Here is a 26,083-nt window from a genome sequence, read left to right as displayed (position 1 = left end):
GGACTGCAGGGACAGTGACCGTAGGTAAATATTTCAGTACTAATATTTCTGGACTGCAAGAACAGTGAACATAGGTGTATATTGCAGTACTAATATTTCTGGCCTGCAAGAACAGTGAACATATTTACATTTTACAGTACAAATATTTCTGGACTGCAAGAACATTTAACATAGGTAAATATTGCAGTACTAATATTTCTGGACGGCAAGAACAGTGAGCATAGGTAAATATTGCAGTACTAATATTTCTGGACTGCAAAAACAGTGAATGTATTTTAATTTTGCAGTACTATTATTTCTGGACTGCAAGAACAGTTAACATAGGTAAATATTGCAGTACTAATATTGCTGGACTGCAAGAACAGTGAACGTAGGTAAATATTGCAGTACTAATATTTCTGGCTTGCAAAAACAGTGAACATAGGTAAATATTGCAGTACTAATATTTCTGTACTGCAAGAAGAGTGAACTTAGGTAAATATTGCAGTACTAATATTTCTGGCCTGCAAGAACAGTGAACGTAGGTAAATATTGCAGTACTAATATTTCTGGACGACAAGAACAGCGAGCATAGGTGAATATTGCAGTAATAATATTTCTGGACTGCAAGAACAGTGAACATATTTTATTTTGCATAATATTTCATGACTGCAAGAACAGTGAACATAGGTAAATATTGCAGTACTAATATTTCTGGACGGCAAGAACAGTGAGCATAGGTAAATATTGCAGTACTAATATTTCTGGACTGCAAAAACAGTGAATGTATTTTAATTTTGCAGTACTATTATTTCTGGTCTGCAAGAACAGTGGATGTAGGTAAATATTGCAGTACTAATATTTCTGGCCTGCAATAATAGTGAACGTAGGTAAATATTGCAGTACTAATATTTCTGGACTGCAGGAACAGTGACCATAGGTAAATATTGCAGTACTAATATTTCTGGACTGCAGGAACAGTCACCGTAGGTAAATATTGCAGTCCCAATATTTTTGGCCTGCAAGAACAGTGAACATATTTACATTTTACAGTACTAATATTTCTGGACTGCAAGAACAGTTAACATAGGTAATTATTGCAGTAATAATATTTCTGGACTGTAAGAACAGTGAACGTATTTTAATTTTGCAGTACTAATATTTCTGGACTGCAAGACAAGTGAACGTAGGTAATTATTGCAGTACTAATATTTCTGGCCTGCAAGAACAGTGAAATTATTTAAATTGTTGGTAATAATATTTCTGGACTGCAAGAACAGTTAACATAGGTAAATATTGCAGTACTAATATTTCTGGACAGCAAGAACAGAGAGCATAGGTAAATATTGCAGTACTAATATCTCTGGACTGCAAAAACAGTGAATGTATTTTAATTTTGCAGTACTATTATTTCTGGACTGCAAGAACAGTGGACGTAGGTAAATATTGCAGTCCCAATATTTTTGGCCTGCAAGAACAGTGAACATAGGTATATATTGCAGTACTAATGTTTCTGGACTGCAAGAACAGTGAACGTAGGTAAATATTGCAGTACTAATATTTCTGGACTGCAGGGACAGTGACCGTAGGTAAATATTGCAGTACTAATATTTCTGGACTGCAGGGACAGTGACCGTAGGTAAATATTTCAGTACTAATATTTCTGGACTGCAAGAACAGTGAACATAGGTGTATATTGCAGTACTAATATTTCTGGCCTGCAAGAACAGTGAACATATTTACATTTTACAGTACAAATATTTCTGGACTGCAAGAACATTTAACATAGGTAAATATTGCAGTACTAATATTTCTGGACGGCAAGAACAGTGAGCACAGGTAAATATTGCAGTACTAATATTTCTGGACTGCAAAAACAGTGAATGTATTTTAATTTTGCAGTACTATTATTTCTGGTCTGCAAGAACAGTGGACGTAGGTAAATATTGCAGTACTAATATTTCTGGCCTGCAATAATAGTGAACGTAGGTAAATATTGCAGTACTAATATTTCTGGACTGCAGGAACAGTGACCATAGGTAAATATTGCAGTACTAATATTTCTGGCCTGCAAGAACAGTGAACGTATTTAAATTTTTTAGTACTAATATTTCTGGACTGCAAGAACAGCGAGCATAGGTGAATATTGCAGTAATAATATTTTTGGACTGCAAGAACAGTGAACATATTTTATTTTGCATAATATTTCATGACTGCAAGAACAGTGAACATAGGTAAATATTGCAGTACTAATATTTCTGGACTGCAAAAACAGTGAATGTATTTTAATTTTGCAGTACTATTATTTCTGGACTGCAAGAACAGTGAACGTAAATAAATATTTCAGTACTAATATTTCTGGACTGCAAGAACAGTGAACGTATTTAAATTTTTTTAGTACTAATATTTCTGGACTGCAAGAACAGTTAACATAGGTAAATATTGCAGTACTAATATTTCTGGACGGCAAGAACAGCGAGCATAGGTGAATATTGCAGTAATAATATTTCTGGACTGCAAGAACAGTGAACATATTTTATTTTGCATAATATTTCATGACTGCAAGAACAGTGAACATAGGTAAATATTGCAGTACTAATATTTCTGGACTGCAAAAACAGTGAATGTATTTTAGTTTTGCAGTACTATTATTTCTGGACTGCAAGAACAGTGATCGTAGGTAAATATTGCAGTACTAATATTTCTGGCCTGCAAGAACAGTGAACGTAAGTAAATATTGCAGTATTAATATTTCTGGACTGCAGGAACAGTGAACGGACGTAAATATTGCAGTACTAATATTTCTGGACTGCAAGAACAGTGCACGTAGGTAAATATTGCAGTACTAATATTTCTGGACTGTAAGAACAGTGAACGTATTTTAATTTTGCAGTACTAATATTTTTGGACTGCAAGACAAGTGAACGTAGGTAATTATTGCAGTACTAATATTTCTGGCCTGCAAGAACAGTGAACGTATTTAAATTTTTTAGTACTAATATTTCTGGACTGCAAGAACAGCGAGCATAGGTGAATATTGCAGTAATAATATTTCTGGACTGCAAGAACAGTGAACATATTTTATTTTGCATAATATTTCATGACTGCAAGAACAGTGAACATAGGTAAATATTGCAGTACTAATATTTCTGGACTGCAAAAACAGTGAATGTATTTTAATTTTGCAGTACTATTATTTCTGGACTGCAAGAACAGTGAACGTAAATAAATATTTCAGTACTAATATTTCTGGACTGCAAGAACAGTGAACATAGGTGTATATTGCAGTACTAATATTTCTGGACTGCAAGAACAGTGACCGTAGGTAAATATTTCAGTACTAATATTTCTGGACTGCAAGAACAGTGAACATAGGTGTATATTGCAGTACTAATATTTCTGGCCTGCAAGAACAGTGAACATATTTACATTTTACAGTACTAATATTTCTGGACTGCAAGAACAGTGAACATAGGTAAATATTGCAGTACTAATATTTCTGGACTGTAAGAACAGTGAACGTATTTTAATTTTGCAGTACTAATATTTCTGGACTGCAAGACAAGTAAACGTAGGTAATTATTGCAGTACTAATATTTCTGGCCTGCAAGAACAGTGAACGTATTTAAATTTTTTAGTACTAATATTTCTGGACTGCAAGAACAGTTAACATAGGTAAATATTGCAGTACTAATATTTCTGGACGGCAAGAACAGCGAGCATAGGTAAATATTGCAGTACTAATATTTCTGGACTGCAGGAACAGTCACCGTAGGTAAATATTGCAGTACTAATATTTCTGGCCTGCAAGAACAGTGAACGTAGGTATATATTGCAGTACTAATGTTTCTGGACTGCAAGAACAGTGAACGTAGGTAAATATTGCAGTACTAATATTTCTGGACTGCAGGGACAGTGACCGTAGGTAAATATTGCAGTACTAATATTTCTGGCCTGCAAAAACAGTGAACGTAGGTAAATATTGCAGTACTAATATTTCTGGCCTGCAAGAACAGTGAACGTAGGTAAATATTGCAGTACTAATATTTCTGGACGACAAGAACAGCGAGCATAGGTGAATATTGCAGTAATAATATTTCTGGACTGCAAGAACAGTGAACATATTTTATTTTGCATAATATTTCATGACTGCAAGAACAGTGAACATAGGTAAATATTGCAGTACTAATATTTCTGGACGGCAAGAACAGTGAGCATAGGTAAATATTGCAGTACTAATATTTCTGGACTGCAAAAACAGTGAATGTATTTTAATTTTGCAGTACTATTATTTCTGGTCTGCAAGAACAGTGGACGTAGGTAAATATTGCAGTACTAATATTTCTGGCCTGCAATAATAGTGAACATAGGTAAATATTGCAGTACTAATATTTCTGGACTGCAGGAACAGTGACCATAGGTAAATATTGCAGTACTAATATTTCTGGACTGCAGGAACAGTCACCGTAGGTAAATATTGCAGTCCCAATATTTTTGGCCTGCAAGAACAGTGAACATAGGTATATATTGCAGTACTAATGTTTCTGGACTGCAAGAACAGTGAACGTAGGTAAATATTGCAGTACTAATATTTCTGGACTGCAGGGACAGTGACCGTAGGTAAATATTGCAGTACTAATATTTCTGGACTGCAGGGACAGTGACCGTAGGTAAATATTTCAGTACTAATATTTCTGGACTGCAAGAACAGTGAACATAGGTGTATATTGCAGTACTAATATTTCTGGCCTGCAAGAACAGTGAACATATTTACATTTTACAGTACAAATATTTCTGGACTGCAAGAACATTTAACATAGGTAAATATTGCAGTACTAATATTTCTGGACGGCAAGAACAGTGAGCATAGGTAAATATTGCAGTACTAATATTTCTGGACTGCAAAAACAGTGAATGTATTTTAATTTTGCAGTACTATTATTTCTGGTCTGCAAGAACAGTGGACGTAGGTAAATATTGCAGTACTAATATTTCTGGCCTGCAATAATAGTGAACGTAGGTAAATATTGCAGTACTAATATTTCTGGACTGCAGGAACAGTGACCATAGGTAAATATTGCAGTACTAATATTTCTGGACTGCAGGAACAGTCACCGTAGGTAAATATTACAGTCCCAATATTTTTGGCCTGCAAGAACAGTGAACATAGGTATATATTGCAGTACTAATGTTTCTGGACTGCAAGAACAGTGAACGTAGGTAAATATTGCAGTACTAATATTTCTGGACTGCAGGAACAGTCACCGTAGGTAAATATTGCAGTACTAATATTTCTGGCCTGCAAGAACAGTGAACGTAGGTAAATATTGCAGTATTAATATTTCTGGACTGCAAGAACAGTGAACGTAGGTAAATATTGCAGTACTAATATTTCTGGACTGTAAGAACAGTGAACGTATTTTAATTTTGCAGTACTAATATTTCTGGACTGCAAGACAAGTGAACGTAGGTAATTATTGCAGTACTAATATTTCTGGCCTGCAAGAATAGTGAACGTATTTTAATTTTTTAGTACTAATATTTCTGGACTGCAAGAACAGTTAACATAGGTAAATATTGCAGTACTAATATTTCTGGACGGCAAGAACAGCGAGCATAGGTGAATATTGCAGTAATAATATTTCTGGACTGCAAGAACAGTGAACATATTTTATTTTGCATAATATTTCATGACTGCAAGAACAGTGAACATAGGTAAATATTGCAGTACTAATATTTCTGGCCTGCAAGAACAGTGAACGTAAGTAAATATTGCAGTATTAATATTTCTGGACTGCAAGAACAGTGAACAGACGTAAATATTGCAGTACTAATATTTCTGGACTGCAAGAACAGTGCACGTAGGTAAATATTGCAGTACTAATATTTCTGGACTGTAAGAACAGTGAACGTATTTTAATTTTGCAGTACTAATATTTTTGGACTGCAAGACAAGTGAACGTAGGTAATTATTGCAGTACTAATATTTCTGGCCTGCAAGAACAGTGAACGTATTTAAATTTTTTAGTACTAATATTTCTGGACTGCAAGAACAGCGAGCATAGGTGAATATTGCAGTAATAATATTTTTGGACTGCAAGAACAGTGAACATATTTTATTTTGCATAATATTTCATGACTGCAAGAACAGTGAACATAGGTAAATATTGCAGTACTAATATTTCTGGACTGCAAAAACAGTGAATGTATTTTAATTTTGCAGTACTATTATTTCTGGACTGCAAGAACAGTGAACGTAAATAAATATTTCAGTACTAATATTTCTGGACTGCAAGAACAGTGAACGTATTTAAATTTTTTTAGTACTAATATTTCTGGACTGCAAGAACAGTTAACATAGGTAAATATTGCAGTACTAATATTTCTGGACGGCAAGAACAGCGAGCATAGGTGAATATTGCAGTGATAATATTTCTGGACTGCAAGAACAGTGAACATATTTTATTTTGCATAATATTTCATGACTGCAAGAACAGTGAACATAGGTAAATATTGCAGTACTAATATTTCTGGACTGCAAAAACAGTGAATGTATTTTAATTTTGCAGTACTATTATTTCTGGACTGCAAGAACAGTGATCGTAGGTAAATATTGCAGTACTAATATTTCTGGCCTGCAAGAACAGTGAACGTAAGTAAATATTGCAGTATTAATATTTCTGGACTGCAAGAACAGTGAACGGACGTAAATATTGCAGTACTAATATTTCTGGACTGCAAGAACAGTGCACGTAGGTAAATATTGCAGTACTAATATTTCTGGACTGTAAGAACAGTGAACGTATTTTAATTTTGCAGTACTAATATTTTTGGACTGCAAGACAAGTGAACGTAGGTAATTATTGCAGTACTAATATTTCTGGCCTGCAAGAACAGTGAACGTATTTAAATTTTTTAGTACTAATATTTCTGGACTGCAAGAACAGCGAGCATAGGTGAATATTGCAGTAATAATATTTCTGGACTGCAAGAACAGTGAACATATTTTATTTTGCATAATATTTCATGACTGCAAGAACAGTGAACATAGGTAAATATTGCAGTACTAATATTTCTGGACTGCAAAAACAGTGAATGTATTTTAATTTTGCAGTACTATTATTTCTGGACTGCAAGAACAGTGAACGTAAATAAATATTTCAGTACTAATATTTCTGGACTGCAAGAACAGTGAACATAGGTGTATATTGCAGTACTAATATTTCTGCACTGCAAGAACAGTGACCGTAGGTAAATATTTCAGTACTAATATTTCTGGACTGCAAGAACAGTGAACATAGGTGTATATTGCAGTACTAATATTTCTGGCCTGCAAGAACAGTGAACATATTTACATTTTACAGTACTAATATTTCTGGACTGCAAGAACAGTGAACATAGGTAAATATTGCAGTACTAATATTTCTGGACTGTAAGAACAGTGAACGTATTTTAATTTTGCAGTACTAATATTTCTGGACTGCAAGACAAGTGAACGTAGGTAAATATTGCAGTACTAATATTTCTGGACTGCAGGAACAGTCACCGTAGGTAAATATTGCAGTACCAATATTTCTGGCCTGCAAGAGCAGTGAACATAGGTATACATTGCAGTACTAATATTTCTGGACTGCAACAACAGTGACCGTAGGTAAATATTGCAGTACTAATATTTCTGGACTGCAAGAACAGTCACCGTAGGTAAATATTGCAGTACTAATATTTCTGGCCTTCAAAAACAGTGAACATATTTACATTTTACAGTACTAATATTTCTGGACTGCAAGAACAGGTAACGTATGTAATTATTGCAGTACTAATATTTCTGGACTGCAAGAAAAGTGAACATATGTAAATATTGTAGTACTAATATTTCTGGACTGTAAGAACAGTGAAAGTATTTTAATGTTGCAGTACTAATATTTCTGGACTGCAAGAACCGTGAACATATTTTATTTTGCATAATATTTCATGACTGCAAGAACAGTGAACATAGGTAAATATTGCAGTACTAATATTTCTGGACTGCAAAAACAGTGAATGTATTTTAATTTTGCAGTACTATTATTTCTGGACTGCAAGAACAGTGAACGTAAATAAATATTGCAGTACTAATATTTCTGGCCTGCAAGAACAGTGAACGTAGGTGAATAAGTATTAATATTTCTGGACTGCAAAAACAGTAAACATAGGTATATATTGCAGTACTAATATTTCTGGCCTGCAAGAACAGTGAACGTATTTAAATTTTGCATAATATTTCTGGACTGCAAGAACAGTGAACGTAGGTAAATATTGCAGTACTAATATTTCTGGCCTGCAAGAACAGTGGACGTATTTTAAATGTTGAACATTGTTGAAACCGTCATGGCGCTTTATACAGAGGCGGGTTTGGAAACATCATTTCTGGCCGTTTGGACGGCGGGTTTAGCCTTAGTAAATCCAGTGATGGCTAAACTGCCGCCAAACCCGCCGAAAGTCGGCGGGTTTACAAACATGCCTGTTAGTAAATCTAGCCCTAAGTCTATATATCTTCTGTATACCCTTATCTGTGAGAAGAAAAACAAGATAGTTATCTTAAAACAGCAAACAGAACAAAAATTTTCATTCTTTACCATCGGCTAGCGATTAGGAGAGCAAACATTTGACAACATAAAACAAAACAAGCAAAAATAACAACAATTACCTTTTAAAATCAGTTTATTTCTTCTAAAAGTACACATTACTACTTACCACAGATTATTACTTGCCTTGCCTGGTCCTAATTTCCTAGCCTTGGCTCTAATATTTTCTTTACAATCTTTCCTCAAATGTCCCTTCTTAAGACAGTTAAAACACTTCAAAGATTTCTGTTTCTTGCGTCCCTTTATAGTGGTTTTTATAATTCTGAGGTTGTGGATGTAGTTTTTCTAACGCCTGGATACGCAACATCATTAACCTATCACTCTGTGCTTTTTCCTTTTTACATATATTATCATGTTCTATAGCATGCTCTCTAATATCATTTACCGTGAGACCTCTCCAATTAGGAAAAGAGGTTTTTATCCAGGTCCTTAGATCCTCCCGGAGGCCATCCATTAGTACTGCAACAGCTACCTTTCTGTAAAGTGGATTCACCCTTATATCCAATATTCCTGTGTACTTAATCATGGCCGCTAGAGCCCTTGAAAAATAATCAGTTGTATTCTCATTACCTTTTTGTTTGATGGCATATATTTTGCCCCATTCCATAGTCACTGGAAAATATATGGCCAACTCTGTGATTATACGTCCAATATTATCCTGATTGTCATCCTCAGTTAAGGGTTTATCCTTCTCCAACCTACAACCCTTAATGAACTTTTGTACATCAGTATCGAGAGGAAGACAAGCTCTAAACAACACTCGCCAATCTTTATTAGTAGGCTCATGTGCATTACCTAAATGTCTAATAAATTTCTGACACTTGGCCAAATCTTTTCTAGGATCAGGGAAATCAGACATAATTGTAAATAGTTCCGTCTTAGCCCATGGAAAATACATGGCTACCTGTTTCATGGGAACTACACCATCTCTGTCCGCTTTCCCATTGGGAACTGCTGTTGTGCGGACAGGATATAAGCCTACCAAATCACTATGTTCTGAACTAGTTGCTGGAATCGCTGTTGCAGTACAATGAATGTCTCCCCCTTTGATAACCTTTACATTATTCTCACCAATTTCAGCTACTGCCCCTGCTGGTGGAACCATTCCCTTTCCTTGTCCGTGTATGTTACTGGCATGGGCAATGGCTGAAATGACTGTGGGTACATTTTCTTCCTTTAAAACATTACTTAAGACATTATACAAGTTACTAGTTACAGTTTTCACATTTTTGGTACTATCCGCCCCGACCGAATTTGTCGGGGGCGTGTTTGCGCTCAGTTTGCCACGCTTTGCAACGCACACTTCCGTAATACTTGTTTCCGGTACGCTTACTTCCGCTGACCACGCACTCCCGTGTCACGTGTACCCTTCTTGTTGCCACAAATTTAAACAGTCATCATGTTCAATTCTCGTTTTTGTTGATTTAATCAACCACACTTTATCTCTAACATTATTTAACACCTCTGAGTCAAGACTACCTATGTTTGGGAAAGGTTTCACACACTCCCGGGTCATCTTGACCCATTTGTCGCAGTATGCCGTTGCATACGCACCGTATTTATTATAGATAACATACTTTGCAGAACCAACCGGCCATTCATTAGGCAGCACAACATGAACTATCTCTAGCGTTTGCTTCGCATCCAATATCAAAACAACCTATTTCTCAACGCTACACAAAAAATACTTTTACCTGTTCTCCTTTCAAACAGAGCTTACTAGAGATTTTTTTTTATTCGTGGACGTTTTCAACAGGCATGTCCCCTTAAAGATATCAATGCCCTTCCTAGTTTGAGTACTTTACCACTGTTAGCAACCGATATCAATCAAGAATATCAGTGGTTGCAGCGTATTTCCTCCCACATCTCCCAAGTCGCAATCACGGCTGCACTAAATCAACCATGCGGTCCGACCGCACCGCTTACGGATACTAACTATCTGTAAGCTTTGCGATTAATATTTGGGAATGCCGCGAAAACCTGCTATTTTCGTTTTGAGTATGCTATGCATGCTCTGTGGTGTGTCTTTATCACCTGCTTTTTGTTAGAACAGAACACCACTCACACAAAGGTTTCTTTATATCCTGCTCAGCCCTAGAACAGAACCTTTGTTGTCAGGTCACCTTTTTTACCATGCCCCGTCAGACACACCTGAACAAAAGCGCTATCAATTTTAAATAGTTCCACACTGCCCTCCCAATACTTAATCAAGGCCCTGCCATGCGGTCAAACCGCACTGCTCAGAGATACTAGTTATCTGTGAACATTGTGATTGGCGGTGCAAAAATTTTGGGAGGTGTGGTCATGCATTTGGGGGCGTGGCAAACGTGCCATTGGGGCGTGGCTAACATAAAAACCACTAGGCTCTCAATTCGCCGGAGCGTCACATATGTTCAAGCACTCCTGACTTTCAGGACATCTACCACCACAGTGTAGTATACAAACAATGCAGTGTGTACACAAACAGTTCAGTCTTGGCCTACACCTTACATTGGGCACAACATTCACCAAAAATTGGTATTGTCCCTACTAGAATCACAACATTTCACACACTGTGCTGCTCTCTCCTACCTGTTCTTCTCACTTTCTCCACCTGTGGCTGCTGGTTTCTTTAGTTGTGGCTTGTCCGGATCCAGGAATGTTGAAGGACCTATTTTGAAAAAAAAATGGCTACATTTAGAAAATTACAGCCAGTCCCGGCCTTAAATCAATAGCACTCACGATTAATAATTAGGCCTTCCTCCAGCCCAAACATTAAAATAATAGTATTCACATTTAATAAATAAACCTATTTCACTTCCTGCAAACAGCCCCAGCAATACCTATTTCCCGCAACCATCACTGCCATTAAATAATTCATAGTCACATTTAATAAATAGACCTCATTCTCCCTAAACTCACCCCAAGATTCAATAGCCCCCAAACCACCCCATCTTAAATTAATAGTCCCTACTATTAAATTGCCTCACCATCACCCTACAAACAAAATAGCGCCCATTAATTAGCCGCCACCTACCTCACACACACTACATTGCAACAAGCCCCCTGTGCCATCACACACATTACTGTGCCCCTTCATCACAACTACACTGTACCCCCTTATGCTCACACTGCGACCTCCATGCTGCTTTTCCCCCTTCTTTTTTACTTTGTGCCTCTCTCCCACTTTTTTTATTCCTCTGTTCCTCTCTCCCACTTTTTTTCCCTCCTCTGTTCCTCTCTCCCCAATTTTTTTTTATTCCTCTGTGGCTCTCTCCTTTTTTGTCCTCCTCTGTTCCTCTCTCCCACTTTTTTTCCCTCCTCTGTTCCTCTCTCCCCAATTTTTTTTTTATTCCCCTGTGGCTCTCTCCTTTTTTTCCTCCGCTGTTGCTCTCTCCCATTTTTTTTTTATTCCCCTGTGGCTCTCTCCTTTTTTTCCTCCTCTGTTCCTCTCTCCCACTTTTTTTTTTATTACTCTGTGGCTCTCTCCTTTTTTTCCTCCTCTGTTTCTCTGTCCCCTTTCTTTATAGTACTGTCCCTCCCTGTTTTCCTCCCCTAGCCTCTCCGTTTCTTTACTTACCTTTTGTCAACTTCTTTCTTTTCTTTTCTGCTCTTCTGTCTTCTTTCTTCATGCTGGCTGTGGCGCTCCTCACTGACTGACAGGCGTGACTTGATGACGTCACGCCCGGCAGTCAGTGTGAATGGAGGAGAGGAGGGACACGGCGCCGCGCGATCACGTGAGTATTTTTTTTTATTATTATTTATTTTTTCTTACAGCTCCCAAGAAACCCAAGACCCCCCCCCCCCCCCCCCCCCGCGCGAAGAAAAAAAAAAAAAGTTAAAAAAAAAATACCGCAAGAGAGAAAAATAAAATAAGAAAATAAATAAATTTTATTAGCAGCGAGGGCCCGGCCCGGGCCCCCTGGCATGGCCGGGCCCGGGTAAACTGTACCCGCCCCCCCCCCTCTCGGCGGCCCTGCGTGTAAAAACCTATAGTTGCCTATAGTTACCAGTATATTTTTGCCTTTATGTATTCATTCACATACACACACATAACCTTTGTTTTCTGTACAGAAAATAAATTTCCCAAACAATGGCACTATCTTTTCAGAGATTTTACCAAGTGATTACACTATGCATAGCTAACAGACTATGATCATGACTGTTTACACACGTGGCAACAATACCGGAAGTTCATACACGCTAAACAGGAAGCACACATACACTAGGCAATGCAGTACCCTTTAAAACGCAAAACGACAATAAAAATAAACATTTTTCTTTCTTGTCCCTAGATTCAAATTAGCGTTCCTTCAGTCTATGCAACAACAGACATTCGGTTTCGCAATACAAAGTGAACCACAGGTCTTAAACACATTGCGTTCTTTCCTGTTATGTGACGCGTCTGTCAATCCACCCTTTGTTGAGGAACCGAATACCGTAAGCGTTGCATACCTGCCGATAACGTAACTCCTAAACTCACGAGCCCCCAATTATTAAAGTAATTCTATTGTTTTAAAATAAGCATTGGCCAATCAATTGTATGTGTTTCCAAAGCACAAGGTGGTTTATTTTAGCAGATGTAAATAGTCAACAATTCAATACATGATTATATTATGATAAAGTACAGTACAGCACAGCCAATACCAAAAGATAAGTACATACCAATGCTATCGCATGCGCTCGCTGCGCACCCACGGGACCTGGTGGACAGTATATCTGTTAGAATACTGTGTCAGAGTTGACTGAGAGCCAAAGGGTGTGCAGCTATGATTATATACAGTACAGTGTTACACTTGAACAATAGAGATGACGTAGATTGTTTCTATAGGTCCAGACGTTGTGTGGGTCCAGGGTAAACAGATCATAGGCTGATTCAATCTAATGAATCCAAAGGTGGGGGTCGTCTATCCAGGGGGGTCTGCTCCTTTCATAGCCAGCATCATACAAAGGTGTATTCCCTAATATCAATAACTAAAGTATGCAATGTGTGATCTCTTCGCCGACTGCACCGGACAGCTGCTGATGAATAGGGTTTCAGTATGATACCAGACATGCCACCTTTCCCACAACCTGAACCTTGAGTATCACTGAAGTGTACATATTATATATATATATATATATATATATATATATATATATATATATATATATATATATATATAAATGCTAGGTGGCGTCTGTGTGTAAAAAAAAAAAAAAAGTTGCGGCGCCACCTGCTGGGCAGAGTTATACACTGACCTACTAAATTCTTAGTGTGTGTGGGGAAAAAAAAATCAAAAAGGGCTGAAATTTGGTATAAATAACTAAATGTTGTAATGCGAGTGTGTGCGTGCGTATGTTACAGTGCGATCGCATCACGCCACGTGTTACGTGGCGTACTCTTCGCAATTGCACGGCAAACCAATATTAAACCAATACTTTCGTTCATCCAATTATACGACTTTGACTATATGTGTGTGTGTGTGTGTGTGAGGACACCTAGCACACCAGTAAGAGACCTTATTGAGATTATATATTTGTACATGGGTTTACAGTTCATGTTATATACACTTGGATAGTGGAACAAATAGAGCACATATAGAACGTTTATTACTGATTCTCTATGAAGTGATCATTGTATCTAAGTGTGCTTATGTTGTACTTTTACACAACACCATATGTTTAAATATGCACAAACACAAAAGGCATCACAGTTGGTGGAACTATCAGCACATTTTCGAAGGACGGTGGTGAGTGTGAACACACTTCCAAATTTGCACGACATTGTTAAATTATTGTTGGTGAGTTTTAGGAAGTTTATAAAACAAAATCTACCGATACAAAGTTCTTTGCTACAATATATGATTGTGCGAGTGCAGATGTTGTTGCAATACTTTATCTGAAGGTCAGAAATTGCAGTCATGTAAGATTTATTATTAAAATCTAGTGATTATCATTATAAATAAGTATGAGTCATCAAGCTATAGGAAGCTTGTATTGCCTGTTGTTCTCCGATTCCCTGTACTTTCAAGTGTCAATCTAGCATCTCTCTCATCTATAAAAGTTATGTGGAACAATAGCATCACCGTGTGGTCAGTATTGATAGCTGCCTGTGTTTTTCCTTTTCAGATACATCGTCATTTTTAGGTCTGGTAGCATGTATAATACTTTATACTGTAACCAATTTTAATTCGAGAGCCTGCCTGTAATCGGATTAATTCAGATTTATCTAGTAAGCAAAAATTACACGCATTTGAAAGAGCCAATGAAATGTGTTTAAATCAATCAATTTTGAATGGCTGGCCCTCGAAATCTAAGGGGAAAGAGCAGCTTCTCGTCACTCCTTTATACACAGCACAAAGGCTCTTCTCGGAGCCACCTAATGCTCTCTCTACAGCAAGTGAGACCCCATCTCACTGCTTTCTACTACACGAAGCCGCTGATATATGTGGTTGAAAGGATCCATGGAGCAGTTCCAATGAGAATAAAGGCTACGTGCATAATTTAGAGCTGAAAATGTGTATGAAACGGGACAGCTAAATTGTGGGAAAATTGTGGGAAACCGTATCTGGCTCAAAAGTAGAACTACCAGGGAACCTTTGATTACCCAGATAAAACGAATAGTAATGTGTATAGAGCTCTAGTAAGAAAACGTGGGTGGCTCTGAAAAGAGCCTTTGTGTTGTGGGGGTGTCAGTGGGGAGTAAATCACTTGCTCTTAGCTGCCTTGTGGCTCTCGGTCTTCTTGGGCAGCAGCACGGCCTGGATGTTGGGCAGGACGCCTCCCTGGGCGATCGTCACCCCACCGAGCAGCTTGTTTAGCTCTTCGTCGTTGCGCACAGCCAGCTGCAGGTGGCGGGGGATGATACGGGTCTTCTTGTTATCACGGGCGGCATTTCCAGCCAACTCCAGAATCTCAGCCGTCAGGTACTCGAGCACGGCGGCCAGATAGACAGGAGCTCCGGCTCCCACACGATGAGCATAGTTCCCCTTCCTCAAAAGACGGTGAACACGGCCAACAGGAAACTGAAGACCGGCCCGAGATGAGCGAGTCTTGGCCTTAGCCCGGGTCTTACCGCCTTGTTTGCCTCTACCAGACATGTTATGCTCAGGTTAATTCAATACACACGAGTAGCAAACTCCGCCTTCATTCCTTTATTTATATGTTCGAAAAACAAACGACTGCATCTGTGATTGGTCCGTTTTCAGACTGGCCAGTGACAAAAATGTTCGGGCACTCACCAATCAGCACAGGGAGAAGGGGTATAGCTTTTCTAAAGATCCCGTGACAGAACTAACCAATAGCGCCTAGAGCTGAAGATAAGGTTAATTTACATAGACTGCCTATAAATACAGCGATTGTGGGCGGTGCTAGTAATAGTTTCTTTACACTCTGTCGAGATCTTGTTATTGCAATGCCTGAACCAGCCAAGTCTGCACCTGCGGCCAAAAAGGGCTCCAAGAAAGCCGTGACCAAGACCCAGAAGAAAGATGGGAAGAAGCGTAGAAAGACCAGGAAGGAGAGTTATGCTATCTACGTGTACAAGGTGCTGAAGCAGGTCCACCCTGATACCGGCATCTCCTCCAAGGCCATGGGTATCATGAACTCCTTTGTTAATGACATTTTTGAGCGCATCGCAGGCGAAGCCTCCCGCCTGGCTCACTACAACAAGCGCTCCACCATCACCTCCCGGGAGATCCAGACCGCTGTGCGTCTACTGCTGCCCGGTGAGCTGGCCAAGCACGCCGTGTCTGAGGGCACTAAGGCCGTCACCAAGTACACCAGCGCCAAGTAATCTGCAAATTCCTCCTTTCCGAGTTGCCACAAAGGCTCTTTTAAGAGCCACCCAAATCTTCTCAATCGAGGCTATGACATTTGCTAGATCCCGCATGTTCTTTGTGGTGTTTTGTATCTCCGCGAAACCATCACATTTCAAGCTACTCGTTCTTGCAATACCCCACATATTGTTCCTTACGCTTTAATCACTGCCTAGCATTTCCCTTCAGATCATGTAAGGGCCGATATTTGTAACACTGTGCAGCCCAAGGTCTTTTAATAACGTGAATAACAGGTCTTGAGTAATAGATGTTCTAAAACTGCCATGCGTAGAATCTAGATGAAATAAGTGGTATATGGGGGTATGTTTGTGCTCTAGGACATGGACATACTACAACTCTTTGAAGATTGAGTGGGTGGCTCTCAAAAGAGCCTTTTTGTTTTTCAACATGGCAAAGAAATTGGCCTCCGAAACCGTACATAGTGGAGACCTAAGCGATTGAAAAAGGGGCTTTCCCAGCTTTCTCGTATCTAATGGATGCATCACTCGCCGCCCATATAGACTCTTGAATAGAGAAAACTTGGTGGACTCCTGAGATACCTCGTTAAATGTAAAGAGGAGCTGTTGCAGGGTCTTCTCCCAGTCTCCTCCCTCCGTGCTGACATATGTGCAGAGAAAATGTTTAACGCACCATTGCAACACCAATCACATTACCAATTAGTTCGTGGATAGGGGGATGGTACGCTAGGGTCTTACCACAAGATTTTCCCTGTAGAGTCTTTATAATTTCCCCAGGATACGTATTTCTCAATTCCTGTGGGAAACCCACCCTGAAAGAACCACTGCTTCTAGATACGAGGTGGTAATCAATATTTTTTTCATTTTGGCTGGTATGGGGCAGGAAGAATATAATGTCTTTCTCAGTCGATGCTATGACACCCTTTGTATTATTACCCCGTTTATTATGTTGCTTTGTATTTTTTGAAAGTCTCCTGGTTACGTTTCCCTGTACTCGTCCCCCAACATGTAAACCCGTTCCACAGCTGGGATTTACGCTCATTTGACTACACGTTGTAAAAGCATAGATTAGTGGTCTTCGCCTACTTTATACAATGGTTGAGACGGATGTCTGCGGTGTAACTCCGGCACTCAGAACAGGCTGCGAGTGATGGTGTCACTATTCACTCATGTATTGGATCTACGTGTAACAAAGCCGTGGGGTGATATGCTGTAGTATCTTAAAATGCTACAGACCTATTCCTCCAGTAATCATGGGCATAATAGTAAACTTACAGCTCTTTGAAGACTGAGTGGGTGGCTCTTAAAAGAGCCTTTGTGTGTAATGGGATACAGAGAAATTAACCTCCAAACCCGTACAGAGTGCGACCCTGACGTTTCAGGGCATACACGACATCCATGGCTGTGACAGTCTTTCTCTTTGCGTGCTCTGTGTAAGTGACGGCATCACGGATCACATTCTCCAGGAAGACCTTCAGGACACCGCGGGTCTCCTCGTAGATGAGCCCAGAGATGCGCTTCACACCTCCCCTACGAGCTAAACGACGGATAGCTGGTTTAGTGATGCCCTGGATGTTATCACGGAGCACCTTCCTGTGCCTCTTAGCACCGCCTTTCCCGAGCCCCTTGCCTCCTTTACCGCGTCCAGACATGATTTGCACTGCTGGCGTTGCCTAATCAACTGATGTGAATTGGTTGTACAGCAAACTTCTTTAATACAGTTAAGTCGGACCTGAAAGGACACAAAGTATAGAGGAAGAAATGGGCGTGTCATTTGATAATTATTGCTACATGTGGCTTTCGTTCCCCTTGCCGATTGGCTGAACGAGCAGCCGTTAAAGATTTTAAAATTCCCGCCGCGTCGCTTATAGTCATTGTAGTGTTTAGCTTATGATCTTATTTAATTTAGTTTCTCATTTTAGCTGAATGGTTATCTGTCTGTTTTTTTCAAGTTGTGTGACGGCATTTTATTATGTAGAAATTACACATTTTAGAGTTTTAATCTGCAATCTATAACACTGGTCGGTTGTTAACATATATTGATGATGAAAGTAATAATATATTTGTAATATAAGGTGGTAGCAGTGTAGTTATCTGTCGTGTTTCAGTTGGATCTAATCTTGTATTCCTTTAAATACCTTTGAATTTACTAGTGACAGGCTCTGTACATTTTTAACTGCAGCCACAAATAAAAACACTAAATATAATATGACTTATTTGAATAATGCATTAGAATGAGGATTTCTGCCTGAAATTGACTTTTTAAAGCGTAGAACCAGCCTAGTGTATGTCAAATGACAGCAACATCTGTAATGATATAAAGATATAAAAAAAAACAACTGGACTTCAATGGTTATTTTCAAAACACCGCAAGCTCTGGTGAAGTAACGCTCTCATGTGGCGAGAGCAGGATGCTGGGCAGTACTGACTGTGCAGCAATCCCTGTACCCCATATTGAAAGTACCTTGTTTGTAATGTCTAATTTCACGCATTTAGAATTCTTAAATGTGTCCAGGTTGAGACCTTTCTGTGCTTGCTGGCTATCCGGGATTGCCCATTTAGTCCGCAGATGACTGGGAGGTGACCACCACTGTGTTTTAATAAAGGTTATTCCTCCCTTAGTTTCGCCAGTGTATGTGCCACAATGTATTGTTACTAATGTATATTGTATGCTTTATGAGAGCCGACAGAATTAAATATGTTGTGTTGGCACCGGTACCTGGTCTGCAGAAGAACTATAGCCAGTGGTCAACAGATTTCTAATGAGAAGCCCGGACAGCACAGCCTGCTCTAGAGGCGCTAAATACCGGTCAGGCAGCTGACACTAGTCGGGTCAGAGTTCCTTCTAGCCGCCTAGATGCAGCAGGGAGCACGGGGCAGTTAGAGAGCAGCCAGGTGCAGTTTGGTAACAGAAGGTAAGGACAGAATGATTTACTGACATACGAGATCTAAAAGGCATTTCATTCATGTTTGCTGAAAGCGAACACGTTATGTTTATAGACGGGTACCCGGACAGTAAGAGCTGCACGTGGGCTTGTGTTTGCAAGGAACACAAAGAGCAGCGGGATCCAACAAGTGTCATAGCCTCGATTAAGAAGATTTGGGTGGCTCTTAAAAGAGCCTTTGTGGCAACTCGGAAAGGAGGAATTTGCAGATTACTTGGCGCTGGTGTACTTGGTGACGGCCTTAGTGCCCTCAGACACGGCGTGCTTGGCCAGCTCACCGGGCAGCAGTAGACGCACAGCGGTCTGGATCTCCCGGGAGGTGATGGTGGAGCGCTTGTTGTAGTGAGCCAGGCGGGAGGCTTCTCCTGCGATGCGCTCAAAAATGTCATTAACAAAGGAGTTCATGATACCCATGGCCTTGGAGGAGATGCCGGTATCAGGGTGGACCTGCTTCAGCACCTTGTACACGTAGATAGCATAACTCTCCTTCCTGGTCTTTCTACGCTTCTTCCCATCTTTCTTCTGGGTCTTGGTCACGGCTTTCTTGGAGCCCTTTTTGGCCGCAGGAGCAGACTTTGCTGGATCAGGCATTCTTAAAACAAATACTAGTCAGTGAGTCAGCGACTATTACTTGCACCTCCCACAATCGCCCTATTTATAGGCAGCCCATGTAAATAAGACTTATATCCAGCTCTATATGCTATTGGCTAGTCATGTCATGTGATGTGTTTCAATATCATACCCACCTCTATCTTATACGGATTGGTGGATACCTGAACATCAGCTGCATTGGCTAGTCCGAAAACAGACCAATCAGAGATGCAGGAGTTTGTCACTGAAAGGTATAAATAAAAGGATGAGGGAGGAGTTTAATCACAGTAGTTTATTACGAAATACGCAACTGAAAATGTCTGGTAGAGGCAAACAAGGCGGAAAGACCCGGGCTAAGGCCAAGACTCGCTCATCTCGGGCTGGGCTTCAGTTTCCAGTTGGACGTGTTCACCGTCTTTTGAGAAAGGGTAATTATGCCGAGCGTGTGGGAGCCGGAGCTCCTGTCTATCTGGCCGCCGTGCTCGAGTACCTAACGGCTGAGATTCTGGAGTTGGCAGGAAATGCCGCCCGTGATAACAAGAAGACCCGCATCATCCCCCGCCACCTGCAGCTGGCTGTGCGCAACGATGAAGAGCTAAACAAGCTGCTCGGTGGGGTGACGATCGCCCAGGGAGGCGTCCTGCCCAACATCCAGGCCGTGCTGCTGCCCAAGAAGACCGAGAGCCACAAGGCAGCTAAGAGCAAGTGATTTACTCCCCACTGACACCCCCACAACACAAAGGCTCTTTTCAGGGCCACCCACATTTTCTTGCGAGAGCTTTATACATTACTTATTGCTTTATCTGGATAGTCGGAAGCTCACTGACAGTTTTACTATTGAGCTAGACGAGAAACAGCCTTTTCTCCTCAGATTCTGCTGTTCAGTCCTTCAAACTTTCATTTAATATTCCTTGCGTCCTTCAGAACGCCTGCTTTATATTTTGCTTACCACTTAAATCTGAAGCGATAATATTACTATTAGAATTTTACCTACGTAAGACCTGACAGGCTCCCGAATTAAAGTTGAAAGACTAGAAAACCATTTATTGTAAACAATCTTAAAAATTACAATGTATCTGATAAACGGCAGACGTCACTACTGATCACACGGTGGTAGTATTGATTTACACACAGTAATAGTATATAAGAGATACGTTACTACGGTGTATGACACTTGTCAGCACAGTGAATCGGAGACCAATACAAGCTTCCTATGGTGTCGATAACAAATACTTGATGATAATCACTGGATTTAAATAATCTGACATAACCGTCCAATAGGTAGCAGTTGTATAGCGTATGACCTAGTAAGAAAATAATACCGTAATATAAACATAAGGAGTTTCCGTCCTTTGCTCATTTTGTTCAGGGGCAGTAAACGGTTTATGAAGCTACACACGGGGTGTAGAAGAGCGACATAATTGCTTATAGAAAATAACCATTGTCACGGTGCACTGACGTTATGTGTATGTAACTATCAATGTGTGTGTAAACTAGTCAGATGTCTGGAGGTATTTGTTACCGGGGACCATAAGGGGTTCACATCTGCTTTGTTGAGCCAGAAGCAGTCACCACCACAGGGTAAAAGATAGAGGATGGATGGGGGGGTACATTATAGCTCAGTCAAGACCGAGTGGGTGGCTCTCAAAAGAGCCTTTGTGTAACGGGGCACCGGAGTGCGGATCTGCAGTTTTACTTCTTCTTAGGAGCTGTCTTCTTGGGCTTCGCTGCTTTCTTAGCCGGGCTCTTGGTCACTTTAGGCTTCGCTGCCTTCTTGGCCACTTTAGGCTTAGCCGCCTTCTTGGCCGGGCTCTTGGTCACTTTAGGCTTCGCTGCCTTCTTGGTCGGGCTCTTGGCCACCTTCTTGGATTTCACAGCGACTTTTGGCTTCTTTGGGCTTTTTGCAGCCTTCTTGGCAACTGCCGGTTTTTTCGCCTTTTTAGGGCTCTTGGATGCGCTCGGAGCCTTCTTGGGGGACTTGGATACTTTCTTGGCTTTGGCCACTGCTGCCTTCTTCACCGCCTTGTCCTTGCTGTCCAACTGTTTCTTGTTCAGCTTAAAGGAGCCGGAGGCACCGCTGCCTTTCACCTGGATGAGGGTTTCTTTGGTCACCAAGCTCTTGATCGCCAACTTCAGGCGGCTGTTGTTCTTCTCCACATCGTATCCTCCGGCAGCCAGAGCTTTCTTCACAGCGGCCAGGGAAATCCCATTACGCTCCTTGGATGCAGCTGCCACCTTTACAATCTGCTCAGACACGCTGGGACCGGACGCTTTGCTGCTCTTCATGGATCCTGCTGAAGCTGCTTTCTTGGGCCGCTTACTCTTGGCGGGGGCCTCTGCTGGAGGAGCAGGCGCTGCGGCTGGGACTGGCTCAGACATCCTCCAATACAAATGACTATGACTCTATGCTCAAACTGACACGTTTAGTTGTAGGACTTGTTCAACCAAGAATTTATATACAGCTCAGGGATATGCGGCCATTGGCTGAGATAAAGAACCAGCCGCTGTGTTTATTGGTGGATAGCGAAGCCACGCCCACTATTCCTTCTCTGCAGTTCCAGGATGTCTGCGATCTCTTTTGTGTTTCTTTTGAGGGAAGTAATGAGACCTTTATAGGACATATGATAGTGTCTGCTCGTTCTCCAGCTTGTCAGCTGTAAATCATGTGCTGACATTTGCTGCTGAGTAAGCTTATCAAAGGTACTAAAAACATATCCGACCTCTTTACCATCTACAACGGGTCTCATCTCTCTTATCCATACATTAATGGCAGGGTCCTACCAGATAACTCTCAATAGATGATTACCAGCAGCCTAGAGCTTGAGATAGTCAGCTGCCACAGGTAGAAACGACTGCAGATGTTCACAGACAAACACAGCTTGTTGTGTTCAGGTCATCTCAACAACCCCTTGCGGTCTGCGGGAACTGCTGGTAACTTGTCCAGCTTCCCTTCATCCCCTTCAGTTGGCATTGGGAGGAAGGGAACATTAATCGAATTTTTGCTAAGCAAACCACCTGATGTAATGAAAAGGCATTGTCCAGGGCTATTATAGCCACCTACGTATTCGGATATATAGTGACCCCAGGTCACCAGTGGTTTGGTTTTGTGCGGGAAAAATGTCTGAAACAATCAAAGCCTCCAGCAGAGGCCTCGGCCGTGGAGACTCCAAGAAGAGCAGGAAAACATTGGATCACAAATACAAATAATTGCACAGTGATTTCAGATCGATAATTTAAAACCCGTGTTTGTCATTATCAACAAGGCATAAATATAGATCTACAAAAGTGATTATATTCCCTGACGTGGTTCGAATCCTTTTACTATCCCTAGTTATTATCCCTCTCGTCTTCGCTGAATGTGATGCAATGGCACCCCCGTGTGGTCAATGTGGATAGCTTTTTTACATACATTGTAATTATCGTGACTGGAAACACTTAATTTTTTATTATTACACATCATTTAATTCGAGAGCTTGCCAGGCCTTCTTAAGTTATAATAATATATAATATTAAAAATTACGAGTCAAGTAATAAGCAAAGAATTTAGGCGGGCATTTTGAAAGTTAAGACGCAGTTTTTAAGCCAATCAATTTGAAGGGCGTTCTTAACTCATCCAATTGCATTGCAGCACACTGTATAAATAGGATTGTTAAGAATCTGCATCTTATATTCTTTATAGAATCAGTAGAACTATGGCCAGGACCAAGCAGACCGCTCGTAAGTCCACCGGTGGGAAAGCTCCCCGCAAGCAGCTGGCAACTAAAGCCGCCCGGAAGAGCGCCCCAGCTACCGGTGGTGTGAAGAAACCTCACCGTTACCGGCCAGGCACCGTCGCTCTGAGGGAGATCCGCCGCTACCAGAAGTCCACTGAGCTGTTGATCCGCAAGCTGCCCTTCCAGCGCTTGGTGCGGGAGATCGCCCAGGACTTCAAGACCGACCTGCGCTTCCAGAGCTCGGCTGTCATGGCTCTGCAAGAGGCCAGCGAGGCTTATCTGGTGGGGCTCTTCGAGGACACCAACCTGTGCGCCATCCACGCTAAGAGGGTGACCATCATGCCCAAAGACATCCAGCTGGCCCGCAGGATCCGAGGGGAGAGGGCATAAGGACTCGGCACTGACTTACACACAGCACAAAGGCTCTTTTCAGAGCCACCAAATCTTTCTCTAAACGAGCTGCAGCATTATTCTGTGTAGTAACATTTTAATCAGAAGTTATTATCTATGTGTAAAATCTCTGCATTTTGTTTGCCGATGTGGATTCTAATTACACATATTCTATATGATTAGCGCGATTAGATAATTAACACTGGGCCGTTGTTGTCCACGTCTGACTCGTTTCCTTTGTTCCCTCTGGTAATACTGTGCAATTCACGGGAATCCGTCAACATTCCCCTCCCAAAGCCAACAGCCTTTTACACAATATCTCGGGAAAAGGTGGGTGGCTCCAAAGAGCAAGCGGGTTCCGGGGTAGTGATTCACTTGCACATCCACCCAAATATGGCAAGCAGCATGTGGGGGTATAAATTAGTAGACGCATGCTGTAAACAGATTAGACCGCTCAATTTATACACGGGATGAAATCGATGTGGCCCCATTATAGCTAATATAAATTACAGACTGAACGATGGCGTCGATAATCACAGTATTGTGCAGAAACAAGTAATCATAGGTGTGTGTGTAACGTGATATTAGGGAGCTAAACCTCTCACGGTCCTGGACATTAGTCGTACAGCTCTTTACAGACATGGTGGGCGGCCCTTAGAAGGGCCTTTGTGGTTTGTAATGGGATAGACAAAGAAATTAGCCTCCGAATCCGTACAGAGTGCGACCCTGACGTTTCAGGGCATACACGACATCCATGGCTGTGACAGTCTTTCTCTTTGCGTGCTCTGTGTAAGTGACGGCATCACGGATCACATTCTCCAGGAAGACCTTCAAGACACCGCGGGTTTCCTCGTAGATGAGCCCAGAGATGCGCTTCACACCTCCCCTACGAGCTAAACGACGGATAGCTGGTTTAGTGATGCCCTGGATGTTATCACGGAGAACCTTCCTGTGCCTCTTAGCACCGCCTTTCCCGAGCCCCTTGCCTCCTTTACCGCGTCCAGACATGATGTAACTTTCAGTCAAAAATGTTCCAACTGATACAGTTTAGCTGCGCAACAAGCTTCTTTTATGCAGCTGGGTCGGACCTGATAGGGGACATAAGAGGAAGGGGCGTGTCCAGTAGGCAGCGGTTCTTTGTACGTTGTGTGACGCGGGCTTCGGTTCCCCCCTTATCACTGATTCGCTGAGCGCTCAACCGTTTGCGAATTTAAAATTCCCGCTCAGTCGCTCCTATTGTTTGCAGTGTATAGCTTACGAAGTAAAGCAATTTAATGTCTCCTTTAGTTGATCGATTGTACATGGCTGTGTGCGCGGTTTTTGGTTGTTTGACTGCATATTATGTAAATGTAAAACATTCTAGTGGTTTAAGCTACAAGATAATCATTATGATAGTTCACAATGTAGTATTTGTAGTAAAAACCCAAAGACTAATCCTCTACAAAGTAAGCTGAGCAAAATATGTTCGCTGGCATCTGTGTACTTCTCTGGCTTTATCAAATTCCTTCTCTTAATTATTTTTCAACACCAAGAGCAGGGTGCTGGGCATAGTTGAGATGTATATTTAGTCTGCTTGCAGCCTCTCATGCCCATATTGAAGGTACCTTGACTCAGCACTGTCCATTCATTCTGTAACACAGGCTGCAAAGTAACAAACACATATTACTATATATTATTTTTAATTAATTTTATAGCTTGAGATCTCTCAAGATACATAAACAAGTTTTTGATCACAAGTCAAACTGCATCTTACAGTGGTCTCCACCTGCACACAGTGGATACAGACATGTTGGGGGTAAACCAATATACATGAACAATGCAGCCTTCAGTGCAACATCAATTAATTAGGAACAAGAGGAATCTCTGTACTTCAGGCCTCAGTGGTCACTACCTACTGGTCACTTGATATCTTGTATTCTCATGAATATTAGTTCAGGAAACAACATGGCTGCCTCACTGCATACATGAAGGGTGTAATTTAAAGAGGACCTGTCATGTTTTACAAGCCTGTTTCACATGGGAGTGATCAACATACTAAGAACATACCGAGCAGCGATCTGTCCCTCCAGATGAGATCAACATGTC

General features: G+C 40.9%; 7 protein-coding genes across 7 annotated transcripts; 3 read left to right on the top strand and 4 right to left on the bottom strand.

Annotated features, from left to right (window-relative positions):
• Positions 1-14,955: 14,955 nt before the first annotated feature.
• LOC142150861 (histone H2A type 1-like) lies at positions 14,956-15,680 on the bottom strand. Its single transcript, XM_075206035.1, has 2 exons — positions 15,370-15,680; positions 14,956-15,074 (listed from the first exon to the last, which is right to left on the bottom strand). Exons 1-2 carry the CDS (start codon positions 15,662-15,664, stop codon positions 14,956-14,958), a joined length of 414 nt encoding a protein of 137 aa, XP_075062136.1. The 5' UTR covers positions 15,665-15,680.
• Positions 15,681-15,974: 294 nt separating this feature from the next.
• LOC142150266 (histone H2B 1.1-like) lies at positions 15,975-16,383 on the top strand. The gene has a single exon (XM_075205477.1). The coding sequence runs from the start codon at positions 15,979-15,981 to the stop codon at positions 16,357-16,359; it is 381 nt and encodes a 126-aa protein (XP_075061578.1). The 5' UTR covers positions 15,975-15,978; the 3' UTR covers positions 16,360-16,383.
• Positions 16,384-17,699: 1,316 nt separating this feature from the next.
• LOC142150860 (histone H4) lies at positions 17,700-18,011 on the bottom strand. The gene has a single exon (XM_075206034.1). It carries the CDS (start codon positions 18,009-18,011, stop codon positions 17,700-17,702), a length of 312 nt encoding a protein of 103 aa, XP_075062135.1.
• Positions 18,012-20,196: 2,185 nt separating this feature from the next.
• Positions 20,197-20,807, top strand: LOC142150265 (histone H2A type 1-like). Its single transcript, XM_075205476.1, has one exon. The coding sequence runs from the start codon at positions 20,212-20,214 to the stop codon at positions 20,602-20,604; it is 393 nt and encodes a 130-aa protein (XP_075061577.1). The 5' UTR covers positions 20,197-20,211; the 3' UTR covers positions 20,605-20,807.
• Positions 20,808-21,369: 562 nt separating this feature from the next.
• On the top strand, positions 21,370-24,109 carry LOC142150264 (histone H3). Its single transcript, XM_075205475.1, has 2 exons — positions 21,370-21,476; positions 23,575-24,109. Exon 2 carries the CDS (start codon positions 23,588-23,590, stop codon positions 23,996-23,998), a length of 411 nt encoding a protein of 136 aa, XP_075061576.1. The 5' UTR covers positions 21,370-21,476; positions 23,575-23,587; the 3' UTR covers positions 23,999-24,109.
• LOC142150263 (histone H1-like) lies at positions 21,387-22,387 on the bottom strand. The gene has a single exon (XM_075205474.1). The coding sequence runs from the start codon at positions 22,272-22,274 to the stop codon at positions 21,588-21,590; it is 687 nt and encodes a 228-aa protein (XP_075061575.1). The 5' UTR covers positions 22,275-22,387; the 3' UTR covers positions 21,387-21,587.
• A 585-nt stretch (positions 24,110-24,694) lies between the features above and the next one.
• On the bottom strand, positions 24,695-25,006 carry LOC142150859 (histone H4). Its single transcript, XM_075206033.1, has one exon. It carries the CDS (start codon positions 25,004-25,006, stop codon positions 24,695-24,697), a length of 312 nt encoding a protein of 103 aa, XP_075062134.1.
• Between the last annotated feature and the right edge of the window lie 1,077 nt (positions 25,007-26,083).

This window comes from Mixophyes fleayi, chromosome 4 (assembly GCF_038048845.1).
Source record: "Mixophyes fleayi isolate aMixFle1 chromosome 4, aMixFle1.hap1, whole genome shotgun sequence".
Lineage (NCBI taxonomy): Eukaryota > Metazoa > Chordata > Amphibia > Anura > Limnodynastidae > Mixophyes > Mixophyes fleayi.
Note: the sequence above shows the minus strand (reverse complement) of the source record. Positions and strands in the feature narration are given on the sequence as shown.

What these genes read in the sequence shown, in the direction of transcription:
- LOC142150861 (XM_075206035.1), bottom strand. Translation starts at nt 15,664, where the DNA reads ATGTCTGGTAGAGGCAAACAAGGCGGTAAGACCCGGGCTAAGGCCAAG. An exon ending in AGAGCTAAACAAGCTGCTCG is followed by an intron (nt 15,075 to 15,369) that starts GTGGGGTGACGA and finishes ACACATTTTCAG; the next exon opens with CTCTAAATTATGCACGTAGC.
- LOC142150266 (XM_075205477.1), top strand. Translation starts at nt 15,979, where the DNA reads ATGCCTGAACCAGCCAAGTCTGCACCTGCGGCCAAAAAGGGCTCCAAG.
- LOC142150860 (XM_075206034.1), bottom strand. Translation starts at nt 18,011, where the DNA reads ATGTCTGGACGCGGTAAAGGAGGCAAGGGGCTCGGGAAAGGCGGTGCT.
- LOC142150265 (XM_075205476.1), top strand. Translation starts at nt 20,212, where the DNA reads ATGTCTGGTAGAGGCAAACAAGGCGGAAAGACCCGGGCTAAGGCCAAG.
- LOC142150263 (XM_075205474.1), bottom strand. Translation starts at nt 22,274, where the DNA reads ATGTCTGAGCCAGTCCCAGCCGCAGCGCCTGCTCCTCCAGCAGAGGCC.
- LOC142150264 (XM_075205475.1), top strand. Translation starts at nt 23,588, where the DNA reads ATGGCCAGGACCAAGCAGACCGCTCGTAAGTCCACCGGTGGGAAAGCT.
- LOC142150859 (XM_075206033.1), bottom strand. Translation starts at nt 25,006, where the DNA reads ATGTCTGGACGCGGTAAAGGAGGCAAGGGGCTCGGGAAAGGCGGTGCT.